General features: G+C 52.4%; 1 protein-coding gene across 1 annotated transcript; it reads right to left on the bottom strand.

Moving 5' to 3' along the window:
- Positions 1-673: 673 nt before the first annotated feature.
- LOC138567799 (myb-related transcription factor, partner of profilin-like) lies at positions 674-1963 on the bottom strand. Its single transcript, XM_069646287.1, has 2 exons — positions 1543-1963; positions 674-1224 (listed from the first exon to the last, which is right to left on the bottom strand). Exons 1-2 carry the CDS (start codon positions 1961-1963, stop codon positions 674-676), a joined length of 972 nt encoding a protein of 323 aa, XP_069502388.1.
- Positions 1964-9034: the final 7071 nt, after the last annotated feature.

Genomic DNA, 9034 nt, shown 5'->3' with positions numbered 1-9034 from the left:
CTCTGTAGGATAGGTGTGGGTATTCGTGCACTGGGTTTTGTGGTGAAGCGCACAATGGGCCCTGTCCCCCAATAAAGCTCACATACACAATGATGGAGTCCAAGCCTGTGTTTTAACTTGTCACTAGTGTGTTTAATATGTTTTGAGAAGAAGTGCACAGCCCCAACTATGCAACCACCCTTTCCCCCCTCCCCCCACAACAATCCCAAAACACCCTTTCCCCCCACCCCCTACAACACTCCCAAAACACCCTTTCCCCCTCCCCCAAAACACTCCCAAAACACCCTCCTCCCCCCCCAAAACACTCCCAAAACACCCTTTCCCCCCTCCTCCCACTACACCCCCATGTGTGGCTGGTACAACGTTGCTGTCTTGCTGTACATGTGCCAGCTACATCAGGCTGGCCCTACTTCCCATCCCCACCACCACCATTAGGGGGTTGGGAGGGTGTGTGCCTCATGGTGCGCAAGGAGCGGCGCAGGGGGCTCGTATGCCTTGAGCTGGCAGAGGAGGATGTGCCTGGTTGTTCTTGTGGTGGTGGGGTACTGTCTGTCCATAGCGTCTGCTATGCGGGTGAGGACCTGCCTCAATTGTGCCATCTCATCACAGAGCCTGTTGGTGCAGGCTCCCATGCCCTGTCTCGTCTCCCTTGCATTCGCCCTGTACTCCTCCCTCAGACGGTCTGCCTCATCGACATGCTGGCCAACCAGCGCTGTGATCTCCTCCTGCCGCTGTCTGATGGTGGCCAGGTCATGGGTAGGCCATCGGGTGAGGGCACCTGTGGGCTCCAGCACCCTGCCATGGTTTCATCGCCAGACTGGGCATGGCTGCTGGATAGTGATGGTGGCCGTGGGCTTGCTTTTCTGGTTTGGGGGGGCCTGGAGGTGTGCTCTTGCATGGCCAAGTCACAGGTGTTCTCCACATCGGACAGTGGTGCGGTGGCTGCTGCCTCGCCAATTGAACTGTTGGCAGCAGACAGTGTGCCCTCCGTGAGTGGTTTCTGTGTTGGGGGGATCACTGCAGTGGGTGCAGCGATTGTTGCTGCCGTAGCTTCACGTCTTGGTGACGTGGGTGGCTTGCTGTGTTTGCCCATCTGCAGGAGCGCACTCCTCCCTGTGCCCCTTGATGTGCTGGCGGTGTTCCCTGGCTCCTTTGCTCTGGCTTGTTTCTTGGCAGGGGGAGCCTGTGTTGCAGTGTCCTGCTCATCGCTGTCGGTCTGTGAGCCTGTGGGGAACAAAGAGGGGGATGGCATTGGTGATGGTTCAACGTGCTTCATGTAGATGTTGTTATTCATGCTGTTCTATGCATTGTGACTTCATCAGTGGGCATTCAGGTCATGGGACTGTCGGTGGGTCATTCATGCATGGGTCTGTGTGGCATGTGTCTGTGGTGATGCGTGCATGTGTGTGTGTTGGGGTGTGTCACTCACATGGGCATGGTTGTGTGCATGTATGTTTGTGGCCGCATTCATGAGCTGAATCAGGGCTCAGATTTGGGGGGTACCTCACCTTTCACAGTGCATTGTTTTATGTGGACACTCACCTCCATCTGATGTTGTGGGCGCACCACACTCCATGTCGCGGACTCCCTCTATGGATTCCACACCAATAGTGCTTGCGCAGGTCTCCTCCCACTCCCTAAGTTTGATAGGTGAATCTCCACCTCCTCCTGTGGCCATGGCCAGGTTACGATTGGCAGCCAGTATGCTGCGGACACGGAGGCGGAGACCGTCCCACCGCTTCCTGCAGTATTTCACGGTACGGGTGGTGGTGCCCACCGCACTGACTTTCTGGGCCATCTCTGCCCAGATGACCTTTTTTTTTATCAGGGTCTCACGCCGCATGTCATTTGCGAAGACAACATTCGCATTTGCAGCAAGCGTCTCCATGAGCATGATGAGCTCCTCATTAGTGAATTTCTCCTTCCGCTGCCGATCCGCTACTTTTTTAATTGCCTTGGGCATTCTCAGGGGATCCTGGATGGTTTGGTATGGCACTGGTGTGGAGGCAGGTCCTGGAGGCAGAGGATGGCAATGGATTGTGTTTTTAAAGATGGCTGCCGTGCTCTTTCCCGTTCCTGTGCGATGATGCTATTTCCGTTTCCGCAATTTTACGGTGACAGCTAACAGCGGTCACTGCTATTTGCGTGATGCTGGAGGTCGGAAGTGCTATCAGCGCTTTCATCGGTGCCGCTAAGGGTCTTTACGGGGACTTTAGTGGCATGGCGGTAGGGTCATGTCTGAGTACTCGTAATGGCACGCAATTAGCGTCCTCTTGCCAAGGCGGACACGTTAATAGCGCCATGCCAGTAAGGGCAGTATCTTACCGCAATCCGTGTAATGAGGCCCTATGTATGCCATTAACTTTGGCCCTTCCTCAGGCGTTTTCTCCAATATTATGGTTGTTAAAACAATAAAAGCCTTCAGCCAACCTTCCCAGTTATGTTCCACCTGTGCATTTCTAGCTATAGTGTTTTCTTCAATCTTTTTAGGATATTTAAATGCATCCAAACCCTTACACTGTGCTTCTATTAGCGAACATATTTCCAAGTACCCTTTTTTCCAGATTGAGTCCTTGACCATTTGGTCAATGGCCCAGGCCAATGACCTTTTGTACCTGTTCAAAATCCTGCTTTCTAGTGCTTTCAACCTTTCCATTAGTTGTGCATTTGTGACCATCATGTCTTCTTTTTGTGCTGTTGCTGTAACTTCATTTGTATCCCCATCTACTGTTATTGGGGTTCCCCCTTCTATTGCTGGGGTTGTTAGCTTGTGTTCCCCTATGTTGTGTCCCCCTGGGTTTCTTTGCTAATTTGTTCGATTTGGGCCGGTCCATGCCTTCAGCGGCCCCTCACTACCGCCCCTTGCTCTACCGTTACTTCCGCCATTACATGTTGTTGCTGTTTCCCCTTCAATTTTGACATAATTTGTTCTATTTTATCAAATTTTGCATTTACTACATTTTCTTGCTGAGTCAAATACTTATTTGCAAAGTCATCTAGCATATCAGACGTATTTGTTTTCTTTTTACCTTTCTTGCCGCATTTCTTCCCTTATGACACTGTGGTCTGCTTGTCTGCTGTCCCTGGCTCTGGGTTTTCTTTAGCTTTCTTTGCAGGTGGTGGTGCAGCCTCTACCACTGCTGAAATGTCTGCATGCTCCTCATCTAAGTCTTCACTTAGGCTTTTCCTTACCTATTGCCAGCCGTGGATGCATTCTGCCTCTTCTGCCCAGAGCATGAGCTTTGTTTTCTTTATCCCCTTTGTTTCCATGGCTGATAAAAAACATGGAAAGTAAACAACAACAATAGCTACTTAAGATAGCTGGTGTGTTGCTTATGACAAGTTGATAAAATAGTTATTTTCCCTAATGCTTAATCTTTGTGTGCTGCACATTTTGTGTTAAAAGGATGCTGAATTACTACGTTACGGTATTTGGAGCTGCTTCGTTCCTAATGCGTGGTGATTCGGCCTTTCGGTTGCTGTGGCAAAACCTTTTGCCCTGAAGGTGTAGCTGTTTGCTTTCCGTGCCCGATTCTCACCGAAAATCGCGTTCCTTTTGATTCCACGTGCTTGCTGCTGTAAAACACAGCTGTTTTAAAAACACGTGTTCACATGCTTTTTGTACCTTTATGTGCGGTTTTAGTGCTTTTAGTTCCTTAAATGTAGATCTTTATTTCTAAATGATGCCGCCGCCTGCCGCTCGTGTTCTGTGCAATATTTCTGTTTTTTGTGGTCTTGCTTTCAAAGCCGGTGTGTACCGCGCCTTTGTTTATCTGACTTTCACCGCGTTTCGTGCCTCTAGTCAGTTGCACTTTAATAGGTTGTTATGGCAACCCTGGCCGGCTCCTCGTTCTGCAAATTCAGCTTTGCCCACCACCTGTTGTCCTGTCCGGCGACCAGCTCATTACGCTCTGCTCCCCGCTGGTAGTCCTCACAGCTGGTTCTGCTTCTTGGCTTCGCTTTACTGCGGTTCCCGGCTTCTTGATGCTTCCTGCTGTCTTCCACGAGTTGTCTGAGGTTGGCACCTCGCGACCTGCTGTTCTGCCTGTGCCTGTATAAACATGGGCGGTCCGTTGCTCCTACACCATCAGAAAAACTGGGTCTGCTGTTTTCTATGACAGTGAGTCTCCGATTAGGAAAAAAGCAAACTTTCTAGTTTGTTTTTTCCGTGCCAGGTTGCTACTGCACGGCTTTGGGTGTGCGCTACGAATTAGGCTCTCTCTCCGCACCAAGTTGCTCTCCTCCGCACACCAAGTTGTTCGTTGGGCACCAGGAAAACCCCACAACATTTTGGCCCCGCAATCTCCTTAAAGCAAAGTTCAAAACGGAGCAACACAAAGCTCACATTCGTAACCGCAGTAAAGCGAGGGTGGAGAAAAGGTCAATGTCCTCAGAAGAAAAAGTCAACTGCGTAAGCAGGATACTTTGTTTGGTGCTCCGTGCGGAGTTCCAAACAGGTTGTGCTTTTTGGCTGCTCTGCAGCTCCTTATATAGGCCCCGGGACTAGCCCTGGCTTTTGTATGCCTGTGTGGGTTCTGGGTCCAGCCACCGGCCAGCTGGCGCTGACGGCATTTTGCTTCCTTTTTTCCTCTTCTGTTGCTTTCTGTCACCCTGCCCTTGGGTGCTTCACACCTTTTCCCCGACCTGCTCAGAGGTGTTGCACCCACCCATCCCCTCATCCTGCCTGGGTCCAGGAGTCTGAGGGGGTAGGTGGTTTGAAGAGAGGGGGGGTGCATATCTTTATTTCCAGCCCTGGCTGTTGCTCTGCCAGTCCTTGCGCTGATGCCCCTCTCCCTATCCTGCCCTCCTTGTGGCACGGGATACTGGCCCCAGCTTTCGAGCAGCGGGGCTCCCCCTTTGCAGCGCTGGCTAGAAGTGCCAGGGGAGAAGAACAAGTTACTTTCTTACCTGGTAACGTTCTTTCGATGGGATGGTCCGACGACGTATTCCATATCTATGACAGGTAATGTCCACAGCTGTGCTGCTTTGGAAAATCTTTGGAGTCTGCGTCCTGCGTCGATGACGTCGATGCGCCGTCCCCGAGGACCTCCTCCGACGGCTGACGTCACCCGATGTGATAAGTAGGACGCACGACGCCCATAGCCTCAGTTATAGTTTTTTCCCAGAACGTGTGCCACCAGTTTTCTGCCAGTCAGACAAACGAGGCCTTGCGGAACGCAAGCTGCAATCGCAAAAGAAATTCTGCAGCGGGGAAGGCAGGGAGGGAGCGATATGGAATATGTCGTTGGACCATCCCATCGAAAGAACGTTACCAGGTAAGAAAGTAACTTGTTCTTCGAGGGGATTGGGTCCTCCGATGTATTCCATATCTATGACAGACTCCCAAAGCAGTACCAAGCAAGGAGGTGGGAAAGAATTTAGAATACAAATTTAGCATGCCCAATCAAATTGAGGAATAGAGAACTGCCTTGCCAAAGGCCAGATCTTGCCCCCTGATGGAATCGAGGGAATAGTGACATACAAAAGTATGTACTGAAGCCCAGGTGGCTGCATCACAGATGTGACGAATAGGAACTCCCCTCTGCAGGGCAGCAGACGCAGCCACTCCTCTGGTATAATGGGCCCGCAAGCCAGCCGGAGGGTCCTTACTCGCCAAGCGGTAACACTCGGAGGTAGCTAAAATAATCCAACGAGACAAAGTCTGTTTCGTCACAGCTTGTCACAAATGCTTTCCAGCGTAACCAATGAAAAGTTGATCGTCCACTCTGACCCGGGACATGCGCGAGATATAAAAGCTCAACGCTCTCCTGGATCAAGCCTATTGAGACTCTCCTCTTCCTTACCAGGATGTGGAGGAGGATAGAACGCCGGAAGAACAACCTTCTGGCTCAAATGAAATTCCGAAACTACCTTCGGAAGAAAGGAAGGACAAACTCTAAGGACAACCCTGTCCTTGTGAAATACAGTGAAGGGTGGCTTAACTGAAAGTGCCTGTAACTCACTCACTCTGTGAGCGGAAGTAACCGCAACTAAAAACACAGTTTTCAGAGTTAACAGCCTAAAAGGGCAAGAATGTAAAGGCTCAAACGGAGCACCCATAAGAAACTCAAGAACAAGGTTCAAATCCCAACCTGGCACCAAAAAAGGTGACAGAGGGAACACATTAGTGAGCCCTTTCAAAAACTGCGAAATTAAAGGAATCTTAAAATAGGAACACTCTTCAGACGAGCGCTTAAATATGGACAGTGCCGCCAGGTAACCTTTAATGGTCCCCACTTGCAAGCCCCTGTGGGCCAAAGAAAGCAAAAAAGACAAAACCATGGGAACGTCGCATTCAAAAGGATCCACATTCTGAACTCTGCACCAGTCGCAGAACTTTCTCCAACGGCAACGGTACAGAGACTTAGTTGCCGGCCGCCTAGCCGAGAGCAACACCTCCATCACGTCTTCAGGGAGGTCCCAATCCTTATACCTCAACCTTTCAGAAGCCAAGCGTGAAGATTGAGGGATCTGACCTCTGGATGGAGAACCTGACCCCCCATCCCGTGAGAGCAGATCGTCTCGGTAGAGAAGACGACGTAGAGGGCAGATGGACAAGTCTAGAAGGTCCGGGTACCACATCCTCCGGGCCCACGCCGGAGCAATGAGGATCATCCGGGAACCGAACCTCCGTAACCTCCGCAACACTTGCGGGATGACGGGGACTGGAGGAAACGCGTACAGCAGTGGGAATGACCACTCCACCACAAACGCGCCTCCTAAGGCTCCTTTTGGAGGAAATTCCTGCGAGCAAAACCTTTCGCACTTCCGGTTGACACTGGAGGCGAAGAGATCCACTTGAGGGGTCCCCCAAAGGGCGAAGATCTCCAGGAGAATCTCCTGAGCCAGCTCCCACTCGTGAGAGATCGTGCTCTGCCTGCTCAGAGCGTCCGCCGTCTCGTTGTCCTCTCCGGCCAGATGAACTGCCGAGATCGAAACTTCCTGCTGGATGGCCCAGAACTCGAGCTGCATCGCCTCCCTGCACAGCGGAAGGGACCCTGCCCTCCCCTTTTTGTTGAGGTAGTGCATGGCCACGTGTTGTCCGTCAGAATCAGGACACTCTTCCTGCGCACAGTCGGCAGAAAAGCCTTCAGGGCTAGCCCGCCGGCCCTCAGCTCCAACAGATTGATATGGAGTCTGGACTCCGACGGAGACCAACGACCGCTGACTGTCAGCTCGTTGGCATGAACTCCCCATCCCGTGAGGGATGCGTCCGTCACGATCGTCACCTCCGGCCAGGGCCGCCAAAATGGGGCACCCTTCATCAGATTGCCCTCGACGGCCCACCACAGAAGGTCCCGGGCTACCGAGGGCGGCACCTGAACAGGGTCCGACAGCCTGCCGGAGGACTGAGACCACTGGAGCTTGAGCGCCCACTGCAAAGATCTCATCCGCAGACGAGCCTCTGGCACCACAAGAATGCAGGATGCCATGAGGCCGAGCAGTCTCAAGAACTCGGACGCTGGGAGAGTCTGGGCAAACTGGAACTTGTGCACCATCTTCTGAATGTGAAGAGCCCTCACCTGAGGAGGAAAACACTGCCCCAGGGACGTGTCGAGCACTGCTCCGATGTACTGGAGCTGCTGCGTTGGTGTCAAATGGGACTTCTTTAAATTGAGGGAGAAGCCAAGCCTGTGAAGGGAGTGGCAGGTGATGGACAGATGATCCAGGACTTGCTCGGGAGAGCTCCCCCTGATCAACCAATCGTCCAGGTAGGGGTAGACGTGAATCCCCCCTTTCCTGAGATGCCACCACCACCATGAGCTTGGTGAAAACCCTTGGGGCGGAGGTCAATCCGAACGGCAGGACCCGAAACTGAAAGTGCGAGTCGCCAACCGCGAACCTCAGGTACTTCTTGTGCTTGGGATGGATCGGCACATGGAAGTAAGCATCCTTGAGGTTGAGAGACACCAACCAGTCCTGAAGTTGAAGGGCCTGGAGGACTTGAGAAAGAGTCACCATCTTGAACTTGTCCTTCCTGAGGAGTTAGTTCAAACCGCGCAAGTCCATGATGGGTCTCAATCCCCCGTCTTTCTTTGAAATCAAAAAATAAGGGGAATACCATCCCTTGTTCCTCTCCGCTACAGGCACTAGTTCTATGGCGCCTTTCTCCAGCAGGGCTTGAATTTCCTGCGCAAGGAGCGCATCCGGACTCTTCAAAGAAAGGTTACCTGGTGGATTGTCGTGAGGCCTCTGCCGAAAAGGAAGACAGTAGCCGTGGGTTATGATCTCCAGAACCCACACCTCTGAAGTAATGGCTTGCCACTCTACAAGATGCTGCGCCAGCCTTCCCCCAACCGGCGAACCATGGGACCTGGCCTCATGGACTGAGTGGTAGCGGCTGCGGCGTTGCCTGAGGGCAAAGAGGCAACTGCCCGAGCGGCCTTGGCACCTCGAGTAACTTTGTTTCTGCCTCTGGCACTCTTACGATGGCCTCTTTGACTGCTAGCTCCTCTCGCTTTACTGAAGGACGAGTAATAACGAAAGGAACCTCCCCTCCATTGCTGTCCCCTAGGACGAAAAGGCGGAGGTTGTCGAACTGCAGCGCCCAACGACTTCGCTGCAGCTTTGGAGGTCTGCAACCTCTCAAGGCTCTCGTCAGCCTTGCTGTCAAAAAGGTGTTCACCGTCAAAGGGTATGTTGAGGAGCCGGGACTGCACATCAGGAGCGAACCCAGACTTCCTCAACCACGCAAACCTGCGCATTACGGTGCTCGCCGCTATGGACCGGCTGACACAATCCGCCAAGTCCAAACCTGACTGAACGGCCTCACACATGGCATCCTTGCCATCCTGAACCATAGCAAGGAAACCATCCCGTTCGTCCCCTTTGGGAATATGATCAGCCGCTAATGCAACACAGTTCCACAGAGTGTGCGTGAAACAAGACAAGGCACATATGGAGTTGGCCGCCTGAAGCGCCATACCCCAGAAGAAAACACTTTCTTCGCCCAGCCGTCAAAACGTTTGTCGTCCCTATCCAGAGGGATGGTAGGATACGACGCCTGCTTTGTCGGGGCCATAGCCGCCTGCAC

Source organism: Ambystoma mexicanum, chromosome 2p, assembly GCF_040938575.1.
Source record: "Ambystoma mexicanum isolate Mex_15411 chromosome 2p, UKY_AmexF1_1, whole genome shotgun sequence".
In the NCBI taxonomy this organism is placed as follows: Eukaryota; Metazoa; Chordata; class Amphibia; order Caudata; family Ambystomatidae; genus Ambystoma; species Ambystoma mexicanum.
The sequence above is the reverse complement of the archived record's forward strand: the minus strand, read 5'-3'. Positions and strand labels throughout refer to the sequence as shown.

Bases quoted from the DNA above. Each gene is read 5' to 3' on its own strand.
- LOC138567799 (XM_069646287.1), bottom strand. From the start codon at position 1,963: ATGCCCAAGGCAATTAAAAAAGTAGCGGATCGGCAGCGGAAGGAGAAA. The intron at 1,225-1,542 runs GTGAGTGTCCAC...TGTTCCCCACAG, and splicing joins GCCCACAACATCAGATGGAG to GCTCACAGACCGACAGCGAT.